Raw genomic sequence first — 14,824 nt, forward strand, 5'->3', positions numbered from 1 at the left:
AGGAGGTTGAAGACTTAGGAAAAGTCATTCGATCTAGTATAGTGTAATCGCTGGCCTGATATGGATAGAAACTCAATTGCAAGGGGTAGTCAAGAAATATTTTAGATTTGAAAAGTTGAGGAATAAAGATAGACCACATTCCCCCCCAATAGAATTTTAGCTGTGATGGGGAGAATACCCTTGAGGGTATCTCTAGAGAGATCTGTACCTGTTGTAGACAATTGATCAATCAATCATAAAATATTTACTAAATATTTTCCACACACTGTTCTGGACCCTGAAGACTTGAAGAAAAAAAAAAGAAACTATCACTGCTCTCTGAGATTTTGTTATATAAAACAAATAAATAAAAGGGTAAGCATGAGATGATTATATACTTAAAGGAAGGAACCACAGCTGAGTGGATCAGGGAGGTTTCATGTAGAAGGTAGTGTTTGAGGTGACCTTTGAAGAAAACTAAAAATTCTATAATATAAGTATGAGATGGGTTTGCCTTTCAGAGATGTAGCTCATCAAGTACAAAGGCCCATAGATGGTAAATAGAGTACACTATGTGAAGAGCAGCAAGAAGATGAATGTTGTTAGACTGCAGAATAAGTTCAACAAAGCAATTAAGTGAAGTTACTAAGGATAAATAACAATTAGGGATGGAGAAGATACTAGAAATTAAATCTGATTTCCCCTAACAGAAATATCACATAACTAAGTAAATTTCTAAATATTATAAATGGAAATCTCAGTGTGAAAACCAAATAGCATATGAGAATATTGGACATTTTATGTAAGAGAAACAAGTCATTCTGGGAAGCAAAATCAAACTTCACACAACAAGCCTTCAATTCAAACTAATACAAACTAAGGCCAGTATTCAGGAATAAAGGCAGTGATAATTTTATTACTTCATTATGACAGTCTTCATTTCTATTTTACTTTCTAACTTAGATCTTTCAGATGAGTTTAGAAATGTTCTCTTCACTTAAATTTTTGTGTTCTTTATTCTATATTGATGACTCATTTCACAGAACTGATAGTTCCTTTTGGCCAGTGAAATGTTTTAGTGGCTGTCCTCTAATATCTTGTGTATTAATTTATATTCCCTTGAATATTATCCTATCCTTGAGTTCAGAACTCTTCCTTTATACTTTATATTATCCACAACACGCAGTACAGCAGTTGGACACAATGAGATACTAAATACTCAATTATAAATATTTAGCTAATCAATTTACTAACCAAGTGTCATTCTTGTCATCATAATTCTTTAAGTAGTTTCAGATAGTTTCTGAGGCTATGTCCTTCTGATGCTGAAGAGAATAATCAATTCTGTATATTTAGAGTGGGGTGGAAGTGAGAAGAGAGTCAGAAAATCAGAAGTGGTAAAAACAATTTAAAATGACTAATTTCAGCATTTTTCAGTTAGTTGCTTTTTTGTTTAGTGCTCCAATGGGTCAACCAGAAGTCAAAATGAAGGCAACAAATACCATTTTTATAGTCAGTCAAGATATGTTTATTAAGTTGGGTCAGGCATTGTGTTATAGTCAAGAAATGAAAATCAAAACACTGCCCTTACCATCAAGGAGCTCATATTTTAATGGTGGAGACAACATATAAATAACTATGTACTGTTAACTTGGAAAAAACACAGAACTATTAAAATAATCAGAAAAACTAAGTCTTTAATCAAGAGAGAGATAGGGTCCACTATTCGGACACCACCAGTATCTCTGAGAGGCTAACTGTACTAGATTATCTTCTGAATAGTGTCAGAGCTTGGGGGTCTTTCATACCCTCTGGAGAGCTTGATACAGCAAGCATGCATAGACAAAGTGCAAACAGGCTGCAAAGAGTTTTGCAGCCAGCAGCTGGGGTATCAAGGAATGGTCAACTATAACAAATACAAAGGAATGGAAGGGTCAAATACAAAGGGTCCAGAGCTGGGCTTCCTGAGAGAGGACTTTAATACAATAAGAAAAGCTTCTAAAACAAAGGCACTCATCATTTGACCTTGTTTACAAATCTTACACAAACTAGGGTCCCCAAACAGTTTAAGGTATATAATTCAGCCCCAAACAGATATGCCTGGTGCTGGGGTTTCTCAAAGGGCAGGGAAAAACTTGAGGTGTCCAGATTTCAAGTTGATAGCACCTACAAAATATATACAGAGTAGATGGAAGATAATAGTTTCAAGATTACTGGATCAGGAAGTGCCACATATTTCCTCTATGAATATTATTAATTCAATTCAACAGACAATTGTATGCTTCCTATGTTCCAGAAACCATGAGAGGGCCAGGAATACAAAGAAAATTTATGTATAGATCACTGTTTTAATACATGTAATGAATAACTAATATCAATTATAACTTATGACAGTAATTCAATTAATTAAATTATTAATAATCTTATCATTAAGCATAGCAAATATAGCAATAAAATTATTGATATTTGGGAGTCTTTAGAATTGAAAGTGTGTATACTAGGTACCAGATTGGAAAAAGATAGAAAAGTAGTTCCCCAAATTTTAAAATATTAATATCCTTTCTGAACATAACATTGCTCAGACTCCATGTGTTAAAGCCACAGAAAGATTAAGCTCACACTGTTTGGTATGTATAATTATTTGGGGACTCTGAATCATAATGCTAACCCTAACAAGGGACCTATAGAACATATGTTGAGAATTATTGATTTAAAATATCTTTCTTTCTAAGTATACAAAGAATTCCATCATTTTGGAAGATGATAGCTCAGCTTAAATATTTTAATTGAAAAAGCAAATACTAACTTTTAGGCATTAATTAAGATCATAAAATCATAGATCTAAATGTCATCTTAAATATATCTAGTCCAAAGGAAACATGGTTATAAATGAGGAAATGACTTAGGACTGGTAATTTCAATTATAATCATTAAATTATGTGTTATGACAATCTATTTCTAAAATAAAATGTATTTGTTATGTTTTTAGGCCAAACTATATTTTAAGACATAGCATCAAAATATTTCTTGAATTAATTATAGTCTGAGACATGTTCTAAAGAATTTTTCACCTTCAGGATTAAGCATATGCAATCTTAGTCTTTTTTCTACTTTATTTTCTACATTCTCTTCTCAAGAATACTCACCTAAAATTGGCATTCCTTTCTGATTGCTTTCCCTTCAGATATCTTCTGGACATTGAAATTATGTGAATAGATGGAGATTAATAATGACTCTATGGCATACAACTTTATTTTATTGGGACTCACCAGGTCTTGGGAACTTGAGAATTTATTTTTTGTGATCTTCTTCTTGGCCTATGCATCAATAATATCAGGAAACATTCTTATTGTAGTTATGGTGATCTTTGACTCACACCTGTATTACACCCCTATGTATTTTCTCCTTGCCAACCTTTCCTGTATTGACATGACTATTTCCACAGTGACTGTCCCCAAAATGATCACAGATTTCTTCAGAGAGAGGAAAACTATCTCCTTCTGGGGTTGTATGGCACAGATGTTCCTACTTCACCTGTTAGGGGGCAGTGAGATGACTCTGCTCATAGTAATGGCTATTGATAGATACATTGCAATATGTAAACCCCTCCACTACACATCCATTATGAATCATCGGATGCTTGTCAGATTTGTGTTACTCTCATGGGTGGTTGGTTTCATCCATACTATGAGCCAAATGGTTTTTATTGTCAATCTACCTTTCTGTGGCCCAAATATAATAGATAATGTTTTTTGTGATATTCCCCTTGTGATCAAGCTTGCCTGCACAGACACCTATATCCCAGATCTATTGGTTGTTGCTTTCAGTGGGCTGCTCTCATTGATCTGCTTCATTCTTTTGCTAGTTTCTTATACTGTCATCTTGGTCACTGTTGGACACCACTCCTCTGGAGGGCTCTCTAAGGCTCTGTCTACACTGTCTGCTCACATCACAGTTGTAACACTCTTCTTTGGGCCCATTATCTTCATCTATGCTTGGCCATTCAGTAACTTCTCAGTGGACAAATTTCTCTCCATTTTTTATTCTGTTATTACTCCCCTTCTTAATCCAATCATCTACACCTTGAGAAATAGAGAAATGAAAGCAGCCTTGGTTAGATTAAGGAGCAGACGCATAAACTTCAGGCAGAACTTTTAGACAAGATTTTAAATAAAGTTTATACTATACAAAATAAAGATCTCAGAATGATCTGTTGTTATTTTAGTCAACTTATTTTTTAAAAATCTTTACTTTTAGAAATAAAAATACATTCCCAACACTGTCTACCCTTTACACCCTGGAAAAATATTCATATGTTTTTATTTAAATAAAGGACAATTATTTTAGTTGCTATCATTTAATAAAATTTCAGTTGTAAATTTCAGGAACAATATAAATAGGAAACGGTTCAATTAGAGGTATGGCACCTATTTTATATATAGTAGTTTTATTGGTCCTTGGGGATATCAGTAATGTAATGCATAACCCTTACTGATAGTAGACAAATCTAAAATATTGTCAAATAAACTTCTTTCTACTGCCTAAAGAGTAAATTTAAAAATAAAGAATCATACTTGCAAAGCAATTTGAGGATTACACTTTTTTTAGAGAATTCTTCATTTAAATATAACTCTGGCATCATTATTTTTCATTAAGACAATTATATCCCTCCTCATTGGAAGGAGGTTAGGAAGACAGACAGTTAACTGAGGCTATAGGATAAGTACAGATTAGATTAAGGCAACATTTTTTATTAACTGCCTACTTATTTCAAGATCATGCAATCAGGCACAATGGGGGGGGGGGAACAGTCCCTACATTAGAGTTTACATTTTACTGAAGGAAGGGAAGGAAAAAAGGAAGGAAGAAAGGAAGGAAAGAAGGAAGGAAGAAAAGGTTTGAGTGAGGGAAGAGGAAAGGAAAGGAGGAAAATGACTACTATTTACACTCCTCTTTTTTTAAGTAGCAGAAACCCTAGTGCCCAATTAGAACTTGTAGGTCATGTGTCTATAATAGAGTCTTCTTTCATTTTTCTCCTTTTAATGAAACTTTTGTCTATATCGTTCTTAACTACCTTTGTCCACAGCAACCTGGAAGAGAGGGTAGGGAGTACCATGCATACCTTGTACCTGGTTTCTTTTCAAGGGTAATAAACTAAGATAATTTGTTTCTGACTCTAACCTTCATGAGGCTCAGAGTATACCTCAGAGGATAGTGAAACTTTATTCTAACACCCATTTAAAGTCAATGTAAAAGAGATTATGAAAAGGGGATGGATCCAGATCATGAAATTCAATGCCTTAGAAAATAAGCTCCCAACTTATTAGATCAACATAGAGGGAACTTGAGAAAGCAGGAAGGAGAAAATGTAGTTTCAGTGATTTATGAGATAAACAGCTCTCCTAGAATAGGAGAGACATAGTATTAATTTCCATAATGATAAAATTAATAGTAAAGAATAGGTTATGGGCAAATATTAAGAAGGTGTTGGCATTCTGAAACTGAAGAGGAATGGGAAGAAAAAATGTAAAGTAATTAACATCAATACAATACTTGGCTTCATATATAATTTCGTAACTGTTAAGCGCATTTTAAGAGATCTGGAAAGTATTCTCACAAAACTCCACACCATGTTAATGAAACAATGGACTGATTTTCCTAATGTAACTCTAGAAAGCTCAATACTTTCTCATCAAAAATTTAGAAAAGGATTGACAGGCATTCTTAGAATATATGTTTAATAAGTTAGAAACATGCAGAAATATTTTGGAAAGAACATTGAGGAATAATCAAGTCTTATAGCATTCGATTTGTCACATATAACAGAGTTAAATGACTTCATAGAGGTTATAAAATGGCTAAGATAAAAGAATAGAATCCAAACATCTTCTATGAGCAATATCCACTTTAATTCAGTGAACGAGAAGTCAAGAAAGAAGCATTTTCCCAATTGACAAATGGTCAAAGGATATGAATTATCAGATGAAGAAATTAAAATTATCTTTAGTCATATGAAAATTCCTCCAACTCACTATTAACTAAAGGAATTCAAATTAAAACAACTCTGAGGTATTACCTCACACCCATCAGACTAGCTAACATGACAAAAAGGGAAAATAATAAATATTAGAGAGGATGTAGAAAAATTGGAACACTAATACACTACTGGTAGACCTGCAAACTTATCCAACCATTCTAGAGAGCAACTTGGAACCTTAAACAAAGGGCCATAAAATCATGCATACCCTTAGATCCAGAAATATTACTACTAGATCTGTATACCAAAGAGATTAAAGATAGAATAAAATAACCTGCAGGTATAAATATATTTATAGCAGCTTTTTTTGTGGTGGCAAAAAAACTGGAAACTGAAGGGATGTCCATCAATTTTAGAAGGGCTAAACAAGTTGTGATGAATACTTGTAATGATATACTTTGAGCCATAAGAAATGACAAGCAAGATGATCACAAAAAAATTTGGAAAGATTTATATGAAATAATGTGAAGTGAGCAAAACCAGAAAACATTGTACACAGTAACAACAATAATGTATGAAGATCAATGGTGAATGGCTTAACTATTATCAACAAGCCAAGGATCCAGGAAAAATATAGATATCATGACAAAAAAAAGGATATCCACCACCATAGAAGGAACAAAATCCAAATGCAATTTGAAACATTTCATTCTTTATTTCCTTCATGGATTTTTCTTTAATGGAAGCAAATATGATAAAGATATAAATGTGAATTATATGATAATATATGTACAATTCATACTATATTATCTGCCTTCTTGACAGGACTGGAAGGGTTGGAGGGAGGGAAAGTACATGGATTGCAAAATATAAGAAAACAAATATTTAAAAATTGTATTGACATGTAATCTGGAAAGAAATAAAAAAATACTAAAATGAAAATGGAAAGAAACATCAAGATGTCTGAATCATGTAGATTGTGGACTTGTTGATAGCATGGACAATCTTTTACCATTTTTTGTAGCCTTGACATTTAGCATAGTTCTTGACACGTAGTACTTTAAAATGTTTGTTTGTTTTTTACTTACTGGTTGGGGGAAGGGAAGGATTTATGATGGATGGCAATTCAGGAGTAGCTATTGCCATAAGAAATAACAGAAGCACTATCCTTAAGGAGATCAGACGTATAGTAGTGATCAATGGCAGTTTTTAAAATAACACAAAAGTGTTAAATATATCACTGCAATTTATAAACATTTAGTAACTACCAAATACCTAGCAAAACATGACCTGTTGGCTAGATTTATACAAAAGAAATTTTATACTACAGGTATCATGTCCCCACATTAAAATATAGACCTCAAAAAATCCCAACAGATTCAATCAAAACATTATGCTGGAAACACATGAATTACCACTGACTACACCAACATAAATTTTGTCCAATAAAATTTAGGAAAATCATTTCAAGTTGATGTTGCCTCCCACACACTTGTGATAATACAAAATATAAGGAAGAAAAGGCTTTCAAAAATAGAGATTTAGTGATAGAGATCAATATTATCTGAGGAAAGGATGAAGTATACATTTCCCCCACTTTTCTTATCTGCTTTTAGAATCATATCAAAGATGTTTATTTACAATGAATCTATAGAAAATCAACTTATATCCTAATCCTTTTATTCATGTATAAAAAGCAGAATCTGTGATAGTCAATTGAACTTTAAACAGAAAATACCAATAGCATGATTGAAACTTGCCCCAGATAATTTCTAGCTAAATGTTATCAAAATAATTTATTAGAAAGGTATAATAAAAATAATAATGAGTTGAATCTAGGTAATCAACTTGAATGTTGAGTTATTTTTGCAAATAGCTTTGAATACATTATCTTAATTGTTAGGTATTATTACTCATTTAAAATTGAAAGAACTAAACTCAGAGTATTTTAATGTACCTATATTTATATTGTTAGCAAGACAGAGGCAGGATTTAAATCCAAGTGTCTACTGACAGAAAAGGGGAAAATAAAATGTAGCACCCCATGGGATAAATTGCCTACCTTTAAAAGTTAAGAATTGGAAGGAGACAGGGAAAATGAAAAAAATGTCCATTGTTACATTAACTGCTCTCTTAAAGGGTCAGAGAGAGGAGGACTAAAAGAGTGGGAGAGTGTGTAGCTCAAGGATTACATAATAAATGATACAATTAAAAGGATAAAAACCCAAGAATTTGGAAAATGGGGGAAGGATACACCCAATGCTCTCATAGGGTGCCCTTAAGATTTGGGAAAAGTGGAAAGAAAAGAAGAGAAACATAAAATTCATGTACCTAAAGGAGAATCACCCCCCATTAGAGAGCTGGAAAATGGGGAAGCATAGCCTTAAATATCTAGGAGGATATTATCTATTAACTAGTAGATCAGTAGGCAGTATGGTAGAATAAGAGTTCTGAATTTGGAATTGTAGATTCTGGGTTCAAATATTGATCCTGGTAATAACTCTGTGTCCTTGGGTAAATGATATAAGCTTAAATATTTAAGGTAGGCAATTTATCCCATTGGATGCTACTTTTTATTTATACTATATCACTACAATATGGGGAGTGGGGATAAAGAATTAGAACTTGAAGGTCCTTTCAGCTATAAGTTCTATGAAACCTATCTTTATAATTACATAATGATAATTATAATAATTAATTTAAATTGATTCAGCATTAATTGATTAATATAATGGCAAATTTAAAATTCTACAAATTAGGAACATTAGAGACTTTGTGAATGACCAAATGTCTTATTGTTTATTATTTTATATGGAAGGTGTTTAGGGCTTTGGGTTTTCAGAATATGAACTGAAGGTTGTGGCTGGATATAAAAGTTGTTTTCTGAGATCAAATAGAATATCAGGACCAATAGGGGAGAAAATGTTACGGTGAGGCTGGACATTCCTGGGTATTTGACTAATAGACTGGGAGTTAAGCCAAGATTAACTGTTTCAGGCACAAAGACTCCTAGAAAAAGGAATTCAGAAAGATTTTTTACTTGTTAAAGTTATTCTTTAAGTCCTCATTAAACTTGCTATAAAGACCCAGAAAAACAAGTCTTCAGCCAGAGAAAAGTATTTCGTTCACAAACCAATTTCTGATAATGCCCCAAGATTTGGTGCTTGCCTTATGCTTACTAATGAGGACAATGGATTGAAGAAAAATTTGATAACTGACCCAAAGATGAATGACTAAGTGCATATATGTATGTGTGAATGGTGTTGATTATATGTATTTTGTGACTTACCAAGCTTTTAAGATAATTGTCCCTTTATATTTAACAATTAATAGTGGGAATTTGAGGTCTTCAGGTTATTGTTCTAATCTTTTTCTTCTCAAGATCTTGAATATCTAGTAACATGGCTTGATTTGGCCTATAATTTTCATATGTTCTATAATTTTTCTTAATCAATCGATACTGTAATACTGAGCTTTCATTTTGATAATTTTTCTCTTGAAAATTGGAAAATTCTCTAAAGAGTTACTGAATTTGATCTTGGTAATTATATATGTATATATGTGGTGTAGTATACTGATATATAAACTATCACTATTTGACACTACTTAAAAAGTGTTCTATCTTCCTCACAGGCTTAAGTGACTGTAGTGTTATTCTACCTCATCTATTATTTGTGGAATATGAGGAAGATTTTTAGTCTAAGAATGCACCTAGTAGAGGAATATCATGAATTTCCAGTAAGATGGATATACTGGAGAATTCACAATTTATAGGAGGAAAATGGTGAAGAGGAATCTATGACAGAGGAAGTCTTAAATAAATTTAACAATATTATTTTTCTACTTTTCCACATTTCTTTCTCTCCTTTCCTTTCTTTCACTTATTTTCCCTCTCTCATGCTACATTAAGAAAAACTATCTCTCTCTTGTTAGATTGTAAATTTTTCCATTATATTATAAATTTCATGAGTTTGTGATGCATCCATCTTCATAACTGCCATGCTGAGTTTATAATCAAAATTTTATATGTGATTTTATTTCTTCCTCTCCTTTCCTGCGTGAGATTCATAGGAATCCTAAAGGGATGACACAGAAGAAGCTGCATTTCTAGGAGTTATTAGAAAAGAGAATTACAGAAGGATTGTAAGAGATAACCTGTAAAGTGTTTTGAAAATAACAAAGCAACACAGAAAAACCTGGAAAGGCAACTGAAGCAGAATGAAGAAAGCAGAACCAGAAGAACATTATGAACACAGTGATAGCAATATAGTACAATAAAACAACTGTGAATAACTTAGCTAGTCTCAGCAATACAATGATGCAAAACAATCCTTATAACTCATGATAAAAAATGCATCTGTTTCCAAAGAGAGAATTGATGAAATCTGAATTCTGACCAAAGCAATCTTCTTTTGCTTTTTTAATTCTTTTTTGTTTGAGTGTCCTTCCATGGAAGGATTGATGTAGGAAAATGTTTTACATGATTATAAATGTAAAATCTATATCAGATTGCTTGCTATTTCAGCATGGTTTGGATGAAAGGGGTCAGAAAAGAATTCAAGATTCAAAATTCTTTTTAAAAATTGGAAAACATTTTTACTTTAATTGGAGAAAAGTTAAATCAAATTTTAAAATGTAGCAATAACTTCAAAGCTCTATGTAAATGTTATCTATTATAACTATAGAGGAAAGGTAAATAATTGCTATGTATAAATTTGAAGGACAACCTTTTGGAAGAGGAGTTAGAGTTACTCTACTTACTTTTATGAATCAAAATTACCACCAATGAGTATAAGTTTCAGAGAGAAATATTTTGGATCAGGGTAATGAAAAATTTCCTAATAGCATTGTCCAAAAGTGATATGGCTACTTAGGTGTAAGCATGCAATTTCCAAGATAAATTAACTCAAGCTTCCATAGCATTTGCTAACTGCTCTGAAATATATCACACTCTTAATTTTTTATTCCTAAATTGCTGTCCAAATCAAGCTTGATGACTGCTTTGAGAAAGTTCACGGTTTTGTCATTATGTGGCTTTTTATCTTAGGGGATAGAGGTGGGAAGAGGAAGAGAGGTGCCATTCTTCTCTCCATTGAATAGCTTCAATTCCAGGCTGGATAATGACTTGCTAAGAATATTGTAGAGTATTTCTTTTCTGGTATGGTTTGAACTTCAGTGCCTTCTTTCAGATTTTTTTTGATCCTATGATATCATCACTTGAGTGATCGCTTTTAATTTTATTAACCTATTCCATGAGCCAATGATTTCTTTCTCTCTTCAAGGTTTTCTGTTCTTAGTAATCTTTGTCATCAAGAAGGACATCAATTCCAAGAACAAGTAAATCCTTTCCCCTGGAAGTCTTGATGCTTCAGATGTATTTGAGAGTAGCAGAGATGAGGGTCTCTGCTTTACTAAATATGTATCACCCTAGACAAACAGCATTTTGAAATTAATTTCCATAACTTAGAATATACTAAGAATAAAAGTAAGGATACTAGAATCTCCCAACTTGTTCTTATTGTCTCTTGTTTTAAAATGTATGAAATGGCCACTCAGTGAATTAGGAGCCAGGCTTAAAGATGGGAGGTCCCAGTTTCAAATCTGACCCCAGACATTTCCTAGCTATTCGTGACCCTGTGCAAGTCACTTAATCCTCATTGCCTAGCCCTTACCACTCTTCTAAGGTGGAAGGTCAGGATTTAAAAAAAATTTTTTTAATGTATGAAAGCAAGGTTTTCTTTCTTTCTTTCTTTAGCTTTTTTTTCCTTTTTCTTTTTTAATTTTATTTTTTAGAAAAAATTTCCATGGTTACATGATTCATGTTTTTACTTTCCCCTTCACCCCCCACCTTCGCCCCCCCCCCCATAGCCGATGCACATTTCTACTAGTTTTAACATGTGTCATTGATCAAGACCTATTTCCATATTGTTGATAGTTGCATTGGTGTGGTTGTTTTGAGTCTACATCCCCAATCATGTCTGCCTCAACCCATGTGTTCAAGCACTTGTTTTTCTTCTGTGTTTCTGCTGCTGTAGTTCTTCCTCTGAATGTGGGTAGCGTTCTTTTCCATAAATCCCTCAGAATTGTCCTGGGTCATTGCATTGCTGCTAGTACAGAAGTCCATTACATTCAATTGTATCACAGTGTATTGGTCTCTGTGTACAATGTTCTTCTGGCTCTGCTCCTTTCGCTCTGCATCAGTTCCTGGAGGTCTTTCCAGTTCACATGGAATTCCTCCAGTTTATTATTCCTTTGAGCACAATAGTATTCCATCACCAGCATATACTGCAATTTGTTCAGCCATTACCCAATTGAAGGGCAGACCCTTGTTTTCCAGTTTTTTGCCACCACAAAGAGAGGGGTTATAAATATTTTTGTACAAGTCTTTTTTATTTATGATCTCTTTGGGGTAGAAACACAGTAATGGTATGGCTGGATCAAAGGGCAGGCAGTTAAAAGCAAGATTTTCAAATCTGAAAATATTATATCATCATCTCTGTTGGGAGCCATTAAGACTCCTCTTTTATGATCCGCACCTTGTCTTTATTGAAAAAAATTATAACTTCTAGGAAAATTTTAAATTCTTAGTAAACCAGCACTTAATGAGTTAACAGCCTTTTTTCACTTAGCAGAGTAAAGCTGCAGCTGTGGGTATATCTCTCTAACTGCTCCAGGCCTCCAAAGGTCACAGAGTGGCAAGCTCAGGCAAAATAACTTTTAGATAAAGTGAGGCTCATTTTTTAAAACCCTTAACTTCTGTGTATTGGCTCTTAGGTGGAAGAATGGTAAATGACTTGCCCAGGGTCACACAGCTGGGAAGTGTCTGAGGCCAGATTTGAACCTAGGACCTCCCATCTCTACGCCTGACTCTCAATCCACTGAGCCACCCAGCTACCTCCTAGCAAGGCTCATTTTTAACCTTGAGACTTTTTCCTCATCTGGCATTACCTTCATAAGAAAATTCTTTGTAAAACTATAATTTTATTGTGCTTTGATGTGACATAATTTGTGTTTCTGCTCAAACACAAAGTTTTGGGGGGGGTTCTTTTGTGTGAAATGAGTCTTGAAATATATATAATAAACTCCATGCTTCTAGAGGTATAGCAGCAGCACGAGTTGACAGAGAGATCTTCCATGTCTGTTACTTCCTTATCAACTAAACTGTCTTCATCAGATTATCTGGAGATGATAAAGATCTCCAGACATCTCATTATGAATTTTGTTGCTGTTCAATCATTTTAGTAATGCCTAACTTTTAACTACCTTATTTAGAATTTTCTTAGCAAAAATACAAGAGTAGCTTGCCATTTCCTTCTCTAGCTCATTTTATAGATGGAGAACTCAGGCAAAGATGATTAAGTGACTTGCCCAGGGTCATATGACTAGTAAGTGTGTAAGGCTGAACTTGAACCCAGGAAGATGAGTCTTCTTGATTCTAGGCCTGGCACTCTCTCTACTGTACCACTCAGCTTCCCCTCATGAAAAGTAATACTAAAACTTGAGTCTCTTATCTTTCATTCCAGTGATCCAAGGAAAGGTAGCATGATAAACTGGATGAAGTACTGGATTTGAAATCAGGAAAATATGGATTCAAATCCTATAAAACAAACTATGTGACCAAGAAAGTCCTTTAGCTTTTTGTGTCTCATTTCCCTCATTTGCAAAATGAGGATGTTATATTTGAACTCTAAGGTCCCTTCTATCCATAAATCTAAGATCTTATGATCGTTCCATGTTAGCACTAGCTAGGATATGCCTTCCATTGAAGTTCTAGCTAGATGGGAATCAGTGTAGGATAGTCCATTTCTTTCCAAGGCTTAAGATCCCTCCTAAAGTCCTAAGGAAATAGATTCCAGACCACTCACATTCCTTTCATCAATATTAGTTAATACCTCTAATTCAGGTACATCTAAAGAGTTAATGCATGTTATAAGGATTGTTCTCTGCCAGTCAAAAACCTTTAAAGGGTTAGCTATATTGCAAGCACTTTTCTAAGAGTAGGGGGATATAAAGAAAGCCCTCCAAAACATACAAACCAAACTCATACAACAGATCCCAGATCTCAAAGAAAAACATTCTGATCAGAAAGACAACATATCTGGGTACACACAACATATATAAAGAACATAGAAAGGTAATATGAAAAGGAACGGAATAACAGGTAGGGAAATTAGGAAACCCTCTTGCAGAAATCGAGATTTGATCTGAGTCTTGAAACAAGGAAGAACACTAAGTGGAAGAAATGTAGCAAAACATTCCAAGCAAAGGGGAACAGCCAGTGTAAAGAAAGATGAGAGATGGGTTATTGTGTTGGAAGAACTTCACAGACACTGTAGCAGAATGCTAGAGTGAGTGGAGGGGCTAAGATGTAAAAAGATTGGAAAGGTAAGAAGGGAAAAAAGTTGTAAAACTTTTTCATTGATAGAGGAATTTATATTAAATTCTTATGGCAACAGGGAGACTGGAATTCCTTGACTAAGGGGGGGATGTGGTCTGAGCTTTGATTAGGAGTAAAAAATTACCTTCTCAGCTAAGTGAAACCAAGAATCTTATGGAATGGAGAGAGACTTGAGGCATGAAAACAAATTAGAAAGCTATTGAAGCAGCATACATGTGAGAGGTGAGTAGGATTTAAACTAGTGTTGTACCTGTATGAGTGGAGAGAAAGACACACATATGAGAAATGTTAATTTAGAAATGACAAAAGTTTGGAAGTGGGTTGGATATGTGAAGTTAGTGAGAGTGAGAAATAGACTCTGAAACTGAAGACCTGTCTTGGTGCTAGAGAAAGGAATTTGGGAAGGAGGAAAATATGGTGAGAAGGGGGAAGGAAAATAATGGGTCTACTTCAGAATTTTAGACATATTC

At 33.8% G+C, this 14,824-nt stretch overlaps 1 protein-coding gene across 1 annotated transcript; it reads left to right on the forward strand.

The window, feature by feature from the left end:
• The first annotated feature begins 3,195 nt into the window (after positions 1–3,195).
• Positions 3,196–4,137, forward strand: LOC123236059 (olfactory receptor 4K13-like). Its single transcript, XM_044662321.1, has one exon. The coding sequence runs from the start codon at positions 3,196–3,198 to the stop codon at positions 4,135–4,137; it is 942 nt and encodes a 313-aa protein (XP_044518256.1).
• Positions 4,138–14,824: the final 10,687 nt, after the last annotated feature.

The sequence above is a fragment of the Gracilinanus agilis genome, chromosome 2 (genome assembly GCF_016433145.1).
Source record: "Gracilinanus agilis isolate LMUSP501 chromosome 2, AgileGrace, whole genome shotgun sequence".
NCBI lineage: Eukaryota > Metazoa > Chordata > Mammalia > Didelphimorphia > Didelphidae > Gracilinanus > Gracilinanus agilis.

Excerpts from the sequence above, each read along its gene's own strand:
- LOC123236059 (XM_044662321.1), top strand. The coding sequence starts at position 3,196 with ATGGAGATTAATAATGACTCTATGGCATACAACTTTATTTTATTGGGA.